This window comes from Chinchilla lanigera, unplaced genomic scaffold (genome assembly GCF_000276665.1).
Source record: "Chinchilla lanigera isolate Chin_1 unplaced genomic scaffold, ChiLan1.0 scaffold00122, whole genome shotgun sequence".
Classification (NCBI taxonomy): Eukaryota; Metazoa; Chordata; class Mammalia; order Rodentia; family Chinchillidae; genus Chinchilla; species Chinchilla lanigera.
Genome location: NW_004955523.1, coordinates 861,624 through 876,129, shown reverse-complemented (window position 1 = coordinate 876,129; position 14,506 = coordinate 861,624). Strand labels below are relative to the sequence as shown.

Below are 14,506 nucleotides of genomic sequence, written 5' to 3'. Positions count from 1 at the left end.
AAGATTTAGTACTGAGTCAGAAATACTAGTCCATTCCCCAACATTTGAGACAATTTAATGCTGAGTCATTTTCAATACTGCTAAACTTATGAGAGTCAAGAATGCCCTGCTGACCACCAGAGAATCCCAACTTGACATAAATGGAAAGGGCTATCCAGTTTGGAGTATCTGAGGGGAAAATCTACAGAAACAGCATTCTTGTGGCCTTAGGAGATAATTAATTAGATTCAGCATCAGGAATCAGGATTAGATTCTCACAGAGCAAAGACAGTCTCAGAAGACTTAAAAGCCAATCACGAGGTCTAATAATTACTCTGGAGAAACAAACCATGGGTAGCACCTTGCCAGGAGACTGCACAGGCTCCTTTTCTCCCTCCCCATGATTTTTGGAACAGGCTGTTTGAAATGGCATCAATGAAGTAAGTGTAAGTCAGAATAAGCACTATGCACATGAAGATAATCATGTAAGGAATGGGATACGATTGTGTCCTACGTTTCATTTACTTTTGGAGACAGGGTCTCACTGTGTAGTGCACACTGGGCTCAAACTTGTGGCAATCCTCCTGCCAGTCTCCCAAGAGCCAATACAGGCACGTCCCACTATCGTACGGGCTGCAGTATTTTATGTCTTGACTTGGTGGCTATACATGTGTTGCTAATAGTCTGTACATATTACATCTCAGTATTTCTTTCAATAGTAATTACTCATTTAATAGAAGTACTGTTGGACACACGGAACTGGTCTGCTACACTCAAGAGTCCAAGCAAAATCAAAATAGTGGTCTGGGACTCTGGGTTCAATGCTGCTGGGAAGATCCTCTACTGTGGCCCTAAGGGAAACATGGCTGAAGTCTGAACGGGCTGTGTGCACTGGTTCAGAGCTGACAGTTTACAAGAGGCTAAAGCCAGTAATTACTGTGTAAATTCAAGAGCAATTTAATCAACCTCTTAAATCACAGGAGTGACTGATGAAACCAAATGATTCATGTTCAGTGACCCATTCAAGCCACAGAAGCAGCACATGTAAAAGATGTAGGACTATAAATAATTTAAAAATGTAACGTTAGAAAGATAAAACTTATTTTTAAGACATCAAAGAACTTGATGAAGTGGGAGTTGAGTGAATGCACTAAACAAACTTTTCAAGCTAAGATTCCAACTCACTGGATCTAGTGGGTAGGGGCAATAATCTGTATCTCCTTTTAGCTCAGTGGCATAGTGCCTGCCTGGCAAGCATAGGGTCCTGAGTTCGATTCCCACTCAAAAAAAAAAAAAAATCAGAGGGTATTTTGATTTGCCTTCCTCGCTTGGAGTCCAATGTGTTGGACACAATTACTACCCTAAGAAAGTCAAGAGTCCCTAAATTTTTCCTTCTGGGTCCAAATCCCAAGGCTTTTTCTCTGGCAAGAACACCTTCGACTGAAAGAGAACTGGCTGCGACTACCACCCACAGGCTTTAGTAGTGCTGCTTTCGTTGGCCACATCCAAAGCCCTCTGGGCGGGGGGAATAAATAGGCTGTTACACGAAGACTGGAAGGCTGTCCACCGATGGTTAAGAATGGTTTCTTCTGGGGGCAGGTAGCTCACTTCCCTAGTACTTTTTAATTCCAAATTGTCCAAACTGAGTTTAAGAGTAAATAAAAAACAAATTAATCTTTAAAGATTGATAACAGATACCCTCTGCTCTTGCCAAACCAAGTTCTTCTTCAGGAGCTGAGCACAAACATCTGCCTCCTGCATGCTGTCTGTGACGACGAGTAGGCTGGCGCAGCCTAACACTGTGGACAGGTATCAGAGGAGGGGGAGGGATGAGCTGTGGGACAGGCTGGGGTCTGCGTGGTCCACCCTGAGCCAACCAAAGCCTATCTACGTGTTTTTCTCCACCATCTTCAATTTAAACATTGAATCTCCACTGAAAGCAGCAGTCACTTGGTCCTCAGTTCTTCCTTTAGACAATCATTTATTTATTGTACAAAATATTTACAGTACCAGCCTAAAGGCCGGGCCCTTTCACCTGGCCTACCACGTGCAATAGGGCTTGGTCTCTGCCAAATCTCTGGAACCATGCAATCGTTCTCCTTGGTGTCCACGTGAGGCCCGGTCTCCCTCAAAGACATGAAAAGGCCTGCAAGGTAGTTGGCTTCTCATGTATCTAGGCCACAAGGACATAAATAAAACAACTGACCAAAATAAGAAACATGAAAAGGAAAATGCCCCCCAGATAGCACATTCTTCCTCTCACCAACCCGTACCTCCCCCACGCTGGCTAGTACCAAAGCAGGATTAGGGGTTTAAAAAAAAAGTAAAACAGCAGGCCAAAAAGAGCAAAGACACTTCTAAACAGAGTTGGGGAAGAAGGAGTAAACTGGAATAGAAAACCACAACAGTACCAAAGCATTTTGCTGTCTTTTTTTTTTTTTTTTTTGTAGTGCTAGGGATTGAACCCAGGGCCTTCACACTGAGCTATATCCCCGGACCTTTTTGTATTATTTTTTTATCTTGAGACAGGGGCTCACTCAGTTGGTAGGTTGCCCTAGCTGGGCTCAAATCTGTGATCCTCCTGCCTGAGCTCTCAGACTGCAGGGATTACCAGCATGTGTCACCACGCCCAGCTTATCGAAGTGTTTTGTTAAATAGTCTCTGGTACCTACAGACCACTCTAGGGATGCAGCTGCCCCAGCTAGGGTGCAATGGTGCTAAGGACACACTGAAAAAGTGCTATGACTAGAGCTTAAAATGACAGATCTAGCCAAGAAAATCAACTTGATCTTGAGCATCAGTCTTTGTGGGGCTGTTTGGGGGGAAGATGGAACACAGAATCCAAGAGGACCAACTGCCAAAACTAGCAGAACCAGCCGACATGCCCCAGCTGGAAACCCCTATCCAGGTCTGAGGGGTGACAGGGTGATGACCACACTTTCCCATCTATATTCCACGGGGGAAAATGTGGACAAGTAGCAGCACCTTGTCCTGGTCCCTGAGGAGAGCAGTGACCTTGTGGCATGGAGGATCCTGGGGTGTAGAGGCCCTGATGCCAGATCCAGACCTCAAAGATGAGTGAGGTCAGCACCCATGCCAAGAAAAGACAAATGATAACTGCAAAGAAGTGAGGTCAGGCAGGAACTGTAGCAGCTCAGGAGGGCTTGTTCCTCATAATCCCTGGAACAGGAGGGCTCAGACACGCTTCCAGGAGACCACGGCATTGCCATAAGTCCCGCCTTGTCTCAGGACTCTGTGTACTTGCTGGTTTTGGCAATAAAGATGGCTTATAATAGTCTCAGAGCTGAATGTCCCATCGCGATTGGTAGCTTGCAGCAGAGCTGTCTTAAAAACAGAAACCTGGCAAGTCAATGTGATGTTGAGCCTTAGAATTGTTTTCATTCAGACGATAATGAAAAAAGATGTTATCTTCTAAGAGACAGTGGTGGCTTCTCTTCAATCAGCACTCAACAGTGAAGGTAACCGACAGTGGCTTCCTCCCGCTATGACTCCCCTCCCTGGTAACTGATGGGAGTTAAAAGGAAACACCTGGGATGAGCAGGCATCTACTGTCTAACGCATCTCCTCCATTCCGTCCCCAGAGGGCCTGAGCAGGGACCTGTGAGCACTTTTGCCTTGCCTCAGTGCTACCAGAGAACACCAAGCAAAGGGATAAGGAACTGCTACCATGTTATTCTTACTGTCCCAATCCTCTGCTACCAAACTTTCTTAGGCAGAATACTGAAGACTCCCCAGATCTTAACAGACTGTAACTTAGAGGCCAGTGGGCAGGTCAAGACGCACCTCAGTACAACGAATAAACTCAGGGAAAGCATTAGCAGTCTTCAAGCCAGCCATGAGCTTGGACAAACTCCTCACTCTAAAGAAGGATCATATCCAGCATTGCAGGCTACAGCCCTAGCTGTCCTTCACATCTTCAGACTGTTTCAGTCTGACCGAAAACATGGGCTCAAATTTAACAAAAAGCTCAGAAAGTTCATTATGGATTAATGACCATTTCCAGAACTGCCCGCAGGAAAAATGTTTTTTCCAGTTCTGACACCACAAAAAAAAAAAAAAAAAGAAAGAATTCTTTTGTGCCATCAGTCCTCATGAGAGGTAATACAGTGCCACAGTCTGTGCCTGCATTGTGTGGGAGGACAAAATCAAAGACTGCTCGTGTGGACTACTTTCTCTCCATGCTTGTCCTGGCTGTTGACGGGAAGAAGCAATCACCTGCCCAGGAGAGGGACTCATATACCCATCTGCTCAAACCGTGGGGCCAAGATGGTACCTTCCAGGAGCATCAGCACAGGGAGCTGAAGCCAGGCATGACTGGAGGCTCTCTGCACATGTGCTTCCCAACAGGGCTGAGCCATGTATGTTATCTTCAGCCACTGAGGCAGACTCAGCTTCTGAAATCTTCAAAGAACCAAATCATATGATAGCAGTATGGTCTTCTCATGACCAATGAGAGAGCTCAGTTTAGATACATGCCAAAGTGGCCTGTGCTGCATGTGGGCAGGGAGGGGTGACACGAGGACAAGGCTTGTAGGTGACAAAAGAATCCAGAGAGAGGAAAGCATGCGGCACCTTTTGGCTGACGGTTGTGCATGTTAAGGTCCGTTTATGTCTGTAACACAAGCCCAGATGCTTCAGAGAACACGGGCTGGCAACAGGAGAGCGCTCAGAGCATGCCAAAGCCCTCACAACCCTCACTGATGGCCAGCTGCAGCATCCTGTGCACTTCTTCATATGAGTCATATGTTGGGAGGCACAGCTGGTTAAAACTGGAAAGGCAAGAAGAGAAGTGATTAACTCATACTACCAGACACACTGCCAAGAGCTGGAAAGATAATCTCCCACAAGGCTATCTATCTCCCACCAGATAGTCAGGTACCCACCACGTGTGTGCAGTAGGCAGCGTGCTATGGGTTGGAGCCGCAATAATCTGAAATGAGGGGCAGAGGGCAGCAAAGCCTCCAGGCGGTAGTTGAGAAGAACCTGTTGTGAACTGAAGCAGCCGAGCCAACTCCTCCTGGGTTAGACTGGAAACCACAGTCCAGAACCACCTCATAACCTGGCAGGGAGAGTACAAGGCTGGAATCACAGGTGGCAGTAGTTTAGCTTTTAAACCGTGGGGGAAGCGGTAAGATACCCTGAAGCTGGGCTATGTCCCAGTTTACAGTCCTGTGAGGACAGAGGTAGGAACGGTCAGAGCTGACCACCAAGGAGTCTCCACTGTCATACAGATGAGGTGTAACTGCTGACTGCTTGGTTCTATTTCTCTGCATGCCAATGTACTGCTCCTGCGTAGTCAGTACAACAGCAGTCAGGAGCAGTGCTCCGTTCCGCCTCGTCCACCCCGTCCTTCCTGCATGTGTCCTTTCTTCCTGTTACCATGTGTGCTTTGAGTGCTCTCCTTTTTCTTCTAAACCTTTCCTTATAAGGCACAAATCCAGCTGATAGAGGTTTGGCCTACTTACTTTTTCTCTGAAATGCCATGAACCACCAACAACCACTGCATGGGCTTTGAAGTCAGACACGCTGATGTCTCCCGTTCCACACATCAGCAACTGGAGAAAGATGATCATGTGTTACTAGAACAGCCAGAGGATCGAGATCAACTATATAATCAGAATTATCCATGTTAACACAAAAATACAAAATAAAGACAATCCAAGAAAAAGACAGGTGAGGTTACAGTGCCAAGACTGTTTTAGGAAAATCAACTGCAACAGGCCAATAGTTCCTCCTAACCAGTGGTAAAAATCCAGTGTTTTAAAAAAAATATATAGATGCTTGTGGCCCTACTCCAGACTTACTGAATTAGAATCTCTTGAGATGAGCTATGAGCTTATATAACATGAGTAATTTCCTGGATGTTTCTGATAGCACCTCTAATTAAGAACTGTTGCTGTAGATTCTTTTTAATTGAAACAAAGGACAAAAAAAGAAACTAAGTACACACTGATAACCTGCTCTGGACCTAGCCTATGAATACCAGGGGGAACCGGCAAACCCTTTCCCTTTAATGAAGATTCCCAGCCCTATTTATGAATTTTTTAGATAGCTTTTCCTTTTTCCCAGGAATTCTCCTTTAGTGGATTAAACTATCTTCCCTTTAGCCCTACTTCTCCCTGATAAAATAAACTAGAAATTATGCCAAAAAATGAGAACATTAATGACATCAGAGCCCTAAACATCTTCTTGCTGTCCTAATTTGGTGCAGGATCTAGTACAGTATTTAGTAGACTGTGAGCACTCACCCAGTAGCTATAAAGAACGGTACCTTTTAATTAAGAGACAAGAAAAGCCCAAATGAAGTCTGAGGAACCTTAGCTCCTCCAAAAAGGACTGGCTAGGTGAATGAATAATTACGAGTAGGATGCGGAACTACTAAGGAAGCGCAGTATGTCCTTCCTTTCTTACTTATTATACATCATTACAAATGTTTGCTTCATGGGAAAACAAAGCACACCAGAAGCTATTTGTCAGCCCGCCAAAACAACAGCGAAAGGTGATGGGATTACCAGAAACTTAGGTGAGACATTCACATATTTTATTTGGATTTTATAACCGTTATAAAAGGTGATGAAAACTGCAGAAGACTTTCTTATTCTAAAATACAGCCCTCAAGTCTTGAAACAACTCCCCCCCACAAATTTTAAAAGAAATTCCTTCCTGCAGGAAACATTCCTCATAAAAGACATGGGAAGTTAAAACGAATAAATTGCACTCTATGTAGCAGCAAGTAAAAAGATGATTATTTTGTCTACACTTCACACAGATTTTAATTCAGCTAATTATAGGAGGTAGTATTTATTTACAGCCATTCTTGGTTGTTAGAGGATCTGAAATAAGAATTTGTTATACACATATAAAAATATACACAGTGCTGTGATCCAAAACTGTGAAATACAATCACATCTTTTGGTTTGTTTCCTCCACTACCACACAGCAGCCATGAGGGCTGGAACTTTGTCTTACCCATTGTTCCTTCTGGTATCCCAGAACACATGGCATAGAGGAAGTACTCAATACCTGAATAAATTTGTATCCTTAAATGGGACAAGATTTTATGAAGGCTATACATGACACCAATATTCTTTACTAGTAATAACACTTTTTTTTTTCCTTTTTAGTTTTTTGAGACAAGGTCTTGCTTTGTAGTCCAGGCTGGGCTTGAACTCACTATATGGCCTGGACTGGCCTCAGTCTCCTGAGGGCTAGGATTACAGGTGTGCACACCACATCCAGCAGCAGTAATAATAGTTGATGAACAAGGGAGTATTAGTACCTTTCATAAATAACTACCTGCTGCATTCTGATTTTCACATTCTAATTTTTAAAAAAGCTAAAAGAAAGGGTCAAATACATGTGTGACAAAAGCGAACACAACTCTTCCACAGAGGGCTTTCTTGCTGTATCTCATAACAGAAGGTGCAGCAAGCTAGTTTCAACGTACCTCAAGCTCATTCTCATCAAAAATAGCCAAAAGGTTCTCAGGGACCAACTCATTCAAGCCTGAAACAAGGTAGACAAGTTAAAGCCACATTTATACCGTGGATACAGCCATTTTAACCTCCAGGGCAAGAGGAGACAGGACCCCACCTTTTAGGAAATGCTCCACCTCCTCTTTCACTTGACTGGCCAGCCGGTACTGGGCCAACAAGTTTAAATAGAAGATTTTATTTGCATTCGTGACTGGGGTTTGAGCTCCACCTGTCATGAGTTCTACAACCTGAAATAGGAGACAAAAGAAAAACAAGGAGACATGTAGTTAAAGGATGTTCCACTAATAACATAATTAAACAGTATCAGCTATATGTGTAGCTTTCAACAGTTTTGCTTTTATAGGCTTCAGGGCTCTCAGCACCGCCGCTATACCCTAGTAGTTCCTACCTCCAAAGTGTGACTGGGTGAGGTCTTGTCTGACCTGGGTAAGCAGTAATGGAGCAACAGGAAGATACGTTTTTTTGTTAGCAATACTTTAATGCATCATACAAAATTAAACTACCGCTGACTTCCTCTCAAAGAAGTCCTATTATGTCTTAGAAATTCTGAGATGGCTACAGTTGTTTCCACATATTCTTCTGTCCCCGAAGTAAATCAATGGGAAGATCAGGGCATGGAGATTCGGGATTTTAGGGGCTGGGGATTTAGCTCAGCGGCACAGCCTGCCTGGCAAGCGCGAGGTCGTGAGTTCAATTCCCAGTACCGGAAGAAAACCAAGAAAAAAAAAAAAAAAAAGATTCTGGATTCTAATCCCAGCCCTGATGTTAACTTGCTACAGAACTTCAAACATGTAATTATATGGGCCCCTGATTTTTCTATCAGGGAAGAAAAAGCTGGAGATGCCATGAAATTCTTAAATAAAATTAGTATCCCCTAATAAACAACTCCTAAGGGACATTTGAGGAAGCCCTGAAGCACACTTTAAAACTACCACCCTGGTAAATCTGGATACAGTGACCAGAACTGTCTCCAGAGAATGAAAGCCTCCTTTAAGTTACAAGATCAAACTTCTAAGGTCCTGGTGACAACATACTGGCTCATTTTAATTAAGCTGAATGTGACTACTAAATAGTAATAATTTTTTAGCTGCTAAATAGAGAATGCTTATTCACATAAAATAAATATCAAGAATTACTCATAAGAATAGAAAAAAAGCTGTAATTATTTTTTTGTAGTACTAGAGACTGAACCCATGGCTTTATGTATGCTAGACAAGTGGTCTACCATTGAACTACATCCCCAGCCTTTATTCTATATTTTATTAGCCTAGCCTAGCCTATTTTGAGACAGTCTTGCTAATTGCCCAGGCTAGCCTTGAATTTGTAATCCTCCTTCCTCAGCCTCCTAAATAACTGGGATTACAGGTACAAAGCATCACACCTTGCTAAATTCTACATTTTAAATCCATTAAAAATTCTTCCAGTAGAATAATATCCTGTTCCATGCTTTCTCTTAGTCTTCTGCTGAGTAGCTGCTTTGCTATGCCAGGTTTGAAGAGAGGCTCTGGCCCTCTGTATGCAAAGGTAAACAGTTGCAATCCCACAATCTTCAGAAAGGAAATCTGGTCATTAGTGGTAGTCATTGTTAATTTGTTAATCTGCTTTTAAGTATATATTGCTGCAAATTTAGTTTCACTATTATTATCTGACATTGTTTATTTAACCCTACAATACAAACAGAAAAACTTTCACATCAAAAATCTCTCCCAAGAGGCACCAAGACGGCAGTGGTGAGCAGCAGAGAAAGACCCTCACTGGGTGTTGCTGTCCAAATGCTGGAATACAGCAATGTGAGGAAGACAAGCAGGAGGGAAGTGGGTCCCCTGGACCCAGGAGTATCTGAAGGGCACACTGAAGAGAGAAACTTCAATGAAGAGGAAGGAGGTAGCCAGCAGTGCCTTCTCCCTGGGACAGGACTCACTGCGTGAGAGGAGCCGTTCAAGCCTGCAGACACACAGTGATTGTCGGTGACCCCAGAGGCCTCTATGGAGAGATGCAGCCGTGGAGGGGAGCGCGGACACGAAGAACTGCACTAGCTGGGTGTGAGTACTAAGGGCTCAGTTGTCCCATGTACAGGAGAGTGATGGGCCAGGAAACACTTTGGAAAGGGGCTGGCTGAGCTCAGAGCTCAAAGCAGCTGCCAGCTGGGCTCCGGCCCGCAGAAGGTGCACTAAAGGCTGCAGGCCAAATGAGTCTGGTCTTGGCCAGGAAGTGCAGGCCTGCCGAGATTATCCACGACCCCGCCAAAAAGGACTGCTGGCTTGCGGGGCTAAATCAACACGGATCGAGACTCTGTCTTCATATGTTGACTACTAGTGACAGCAGAGACAAACCTGGAAGTGGATTTTCTCTCTCTCTCTCTCTCTCTCTCTCTCTCTCTCTCTCTCTCTCTCTCGTTTGTTTTGTTGTTGTGGTAGTGGTTTTGTTTTTATTTTTTGTTTTGTGTTTGTGTTTCTTTCTCCTTCACTGATCGATCTTGTTTTTATATGAGTGTGAACATGGTTTCTAGCCTCTTTGTGGTTCTGTTCTGTTCTTCTTTTTATCTCTTCCTTTTCTCTTTCCCTCCAGTCTTCGGCACCAGTTCCCCAAAGCTAACATGATCCTCCTTTGTCCTCCAGCCTTATTTCTAATCTCTTCCTCTTCTTCTACCTCTCTGTTTCTTCCCTAAGCACTTAAATTTTAACCCAAGGGTAAAATTGACATTAGGGACTTACATACTGCATATTATTTTCTGGCCTGCTTTAGATTTTGTTATATTACAACAAATTTAGTTCATACAGTTAAGGGTGGCAAATTGGTTACCTAAAGTTTTCATTTCCTACGCTATGATTGATGCTACTGCTATTGTTGATGGTTCCATTTTAGCCAAAGGTGACATAAATGTTCTAAACAGCTATGCTTCCTGGTATTCCAAGACTAAGATTAACTAAGTGTCATAGAAAATACTGTGGCACAGTGCAAAAGAACCATGGGCTGGGCCAAACAGCCAGCAACTTCTCATCCCCAACAAATTGAAAACATAGGATCTTTAATAAACTCAAAACCCAAAAACCAGTTACACCTGGAAGATACCTTGGAGGAGTCATTTCCTAAGGGTTCTAAATACTAGCAATAAAGCAACCACCATAGGCAATTTATAAGCATCACCCTACGAAACTAAAAAAAGAAAAGAACGTGAGAAGACACTTAAACAAGATGCAACCCCAGACATCCAGTTCACCAAAGGCAAACCCAGGGGGCAATGAGGTAGGACAATCCAAAAGCCACCCACCTGGCCTCTCTGAAGTAGTAACAACAAAGCAAGTGAAGAAGGCTCTAAAAAATCAAATCAGAAATAATTTCTCAGATCAGTGCAGAGATGGTGTTCACAATGAAAACCATACTTTGTGACTCTAGAGCAGATACAAACAAAAAAATAGAGGAGCTTAAGAAAATGATGGAAGCCATGAATGTTCAGCATAAGAAATGAAATCCATAAAATAGATTCAAGCAGATATCCAGGAGAATAAAAATTCCACTGAAAGTATCCGCAGCAGAATAACCCAATGTGAGGACAGGATCTCAGATATAGAAGACAGGATTGTGGTTAGTGATCATGAAAAGACAGATTCCTTAAAAACAGTAAGGGACCATGAGAAATCAATCTAGCAGCTGCTAGATGAGGCAAAAAAGAGTAACTTAAAATTGATTGTAGTCAATGGAAAAGCAGGAGATAGCACAAATTATACAAAAAACTGTTTGCAAAGACAAACTACAGCAGAAAACTTCCCTGGTAGGGAAAAAGAATTTGACATACCGAAAAGTGAGGCATATAGAACTCTAGTTAGCCATAATCAAAAACTAATCCACAGCCAGGCATAGATTCAGCAAGATTCCAGAAGTTCAACTCAAGAATAGAATCTTAAAAGCTGTCAGGGAAAAGAAACAAGTCACTTATAAAGGAAAGCCCAACAAAATCACAGCTCACTTCTCAGCAAAAACCCTCAAGTCAAGGAGAGCTTGGAGTGAAGTATTTCAAGTTATAAAAAAAACAACCTTCAACCAGGATTGATGTATCCCACAAAACTATCTTTCAAAACTGATGGAGCAATAAGATACTTACATGACAAAGAACATCTAGGGAAATTTATGACCACCAAACCAGCACTCTAAAAAGTTTTGAAAGACATTCTAGACAGAGATAAAAAGAACTACAATTCTAAGAACCCCAACAGAAGGAATTCACCAGGCAAGGCAAACAAATGGAGGGGAAAAAAAAAGAGGGGGAGCCAACAACAGGAAAAAAACATGAAAAGGATAAGTCAATACATGTCAGTTATAATCATCAATGTTAATGGTCTCAATTCAATCAAAAGACACAGATGGGCAGAATGGATCAAGAGGTAAGATCCAACAACATGCTGCATATAAGAAACACATTTAATTTAAAAATATTCATAGACTGCAAGTCAAAGGATGGAAAACAATATTTCATGTGACAGGAACCCAGAAAAAAGCAGGGCTAGCTACTCTACTTGCAGACAAAAGTGAATTACAAGCCAAGACTGATTAAGAAAGATAAAGAACACCACTATATTTTTGTAAAAGGAACATTTCAAGAGGAAGAAATAACAATTATAAATATATATGCAACAAATGCTAGTGTACCCAACTATATAAAGCAAGTAAGCACTAATACAACTGTACTGGGCGATTTGAATGTCCCACTGTCACAAAAAGACAGAACAAGTAGATAGAAAGTTACAAATGAAATACTAGAACTGAACCAAACTTTTGGACTTAGTAGATGTCTACAGAGTGTTCTACCCCACAACATCAGAATACACATTCTTCGCAGCTGCACATGGGACATTCTCTAAAACAGACCACATACCAGCTCATGGAACATGCTTAAGTAAGTGAGAAGGCATCAAAATCACCCCATGCACATTACCAGACCACAGTGCAATGCAATTGGAAATCAATGGCAAAAGAAACCACAAGAACTTCACAAACACATGGAAATTAAATAGCACCCTCCTGAACAACCAATGGGTCACAGATGAAATTACAGAAGAGGGCTGGGGATTTAGCTCAGCGGCAAAGCGCCTGCCTGGCAAGCGCAAGGTCGTGAGTTTGGTTCCCAGTACCGGAAAAAAACCGAGAAAAACCAAAAAAAAAAAAGTACAGAAGAAATTAGACAGTTTCTACAATTGAATGATAATGACAATACAACATACCGGAACTTATGGGACACAGTGAAAGCAGTCCTAAGAGGGAAATTTATAGCAGTGAACACGCATATCAGGAAAACAGAGCAAGTGTAAATAAATAACTTAATGGTGAACCTCAAACTTCTAGATACAGAAGAGCAGGTCAAGCCAAAAGCTCATACAAGGGAGGAAATTATAAAGATCAGAGCACAAATTCATGCACTGGGGACTAAAAAAGATTCAATGAATCAAAGAGTTGGTTCTTTGAAGGATTAAATAAAATGGACAAACCCTTATCCAAGCTACAAAAAAAAAAAAAAATGGAAAGAAAAGACTCAAATCCACACCATTCGGAATGAAAAGGGTGAAATTACAGTGCACCCTGCAGAAATTCAGAAGGTCATCTACACCTACTTTGAAAACTTATATTCTAATAAGACAGAACATGCAGAAGAAATGGACAGATTCCTAAATACATATGAATTACCAAAACTGAATCAGGAACATATAAAAATCCTAAATGAACCAGTATCAAAGCTGTAATTAAAAACCTACCAACAAACAAAACCCAGGCCCTGATGAATTCACTGCTGAATTCTACACTGCTGAATTCTTCACTGCTGAATTTAGAGAAGACTTAACACTACTACTCTCAAACTCTTTAATGAAACTGAAACGGAAGCAAGACTTCCAAAGTCATTCCTGGAAGCAAGCATTACCCTGATACCAAAACTGGAGAAGAATGCAACTAAGAAAGAGAACTACAAAACTGCTGTTCTCCCTAATGAACATAGATGTAAAAATCCTCAGTAAGATACTGGCAAACAGAATGCAGCAAATCATCAAGAAGATTATACAGGATGACCAAGTGGGATTCATACAAGGGATACAGGGATGTTTCAACATACATAAATCAATAAATGTAATATACTATATTAACAGAGCCAAAAACAAAATTCATGATCATCTCAATAGATGCAGAAGAAGCTTTTAACGAAGTCCAGCACCCATTCATGATAAAAACCCTACAGAAAATTGGAATAGACAATCTTCATCTCAATCTGATAAAAACCATTCATTACAAACCAATAGCCAGCATCATACTAACTGGGCAAAAACTGAAAGCTTTCACTCTAAAACCAGGAGCAAGACAAGGATGTCCACTGTCTCTACACTTATTCACCATAGTTCTGGAAACTTTAGCCAGAACTATTAGACAAGAGAAAGAAATGAAAGGAATAACGATATGAAAGGAAGAAGTTAAATTATCATTATTTGCAGATGACATGGTGCTCTACAGAGAAGACTCCAAAGAGTCCACTAAAATACTGCTATATTTATTAAGCGAATTCAGTAATGCAGCTGAATACAAAGTCAGCACTCAAAAATCAAAACCCTTCCTGTACACAAACAAACTCACTGAGAAGAAATTAGGGAAACAATAGCATCCAAAAAAATGAAATATCTAGGAATCAAAGTAATGAAGGAAGTAAAAGACCTCCACATTGAAGAAACTATGGTGCTCTGAAAAAGGAGACTGAAGTAGCTATCAGAAAATGGAAAGATATCCCTTGCTCTTGGGTAGGAAGTGGCAATATAGGGAAAATGGCCAGACTTCCAAAACTGTTATACAGATTTAATGCAACTCTGGTCAAAATTCCAATAGCATATCTCACACAATTAGAGAAAACAAACCTAAAATTCATTTGGAACCGGAAGAGACCTAGAATAGCAAAGGCAATTCTGGGCAATAAAGGCAAGGCAGCGGGTATCACAGTCCTTGACTTGAAATTATACTAAAATGCTACTGTGGGGGCT

At 41.8% G+C, this 14,506-nt stretch overlaps 1 protein-coding gene across 4 annotated transcripts in view; it reads right to left on the bottom strand.

Moving 5' to 3' along the window:
• Nucleotides 1-1,940: 1,940 nt before the first annotated feature.
• The window catches only part of Arel1 (apoptosis resistant E3 ubiquitin protein ligase 1), a 55,655-nt gene continuing 43,089 nt past the window's right edge, over nt 1,941-14,506 (bottom strand). For all 4 annotated transcript variants that reach the window (XM_005409388.2, XM_013507172.1, XM_005409389.2 and 1 more), the window contains 5 exons: nt 7,594-7,723; nt 7,448-7,506; nt 5,466-5,555; nt 4,884-5,059; nt 1,941-4,769 (listed from right to left, as the gene is read on the bottom strand). In XM_005409388.2, the coding sequence (XP_005409445.1) occupies nt 4,667-4,769; nt 4,884-5,059; nt 5,466-5,555; nt 7,448-7,506; nt 7,594-7,723 (558 nt within the window). In that variant the 3' untranslated portion in view covers nt 1,941-4,666. The remainder of the gene's footprint in view (nt 4,770-4,883; nt 5,060-5,465; nt 5,556-7,447; nt 7,507-7,593; nt 7,724-14,506) is intronic.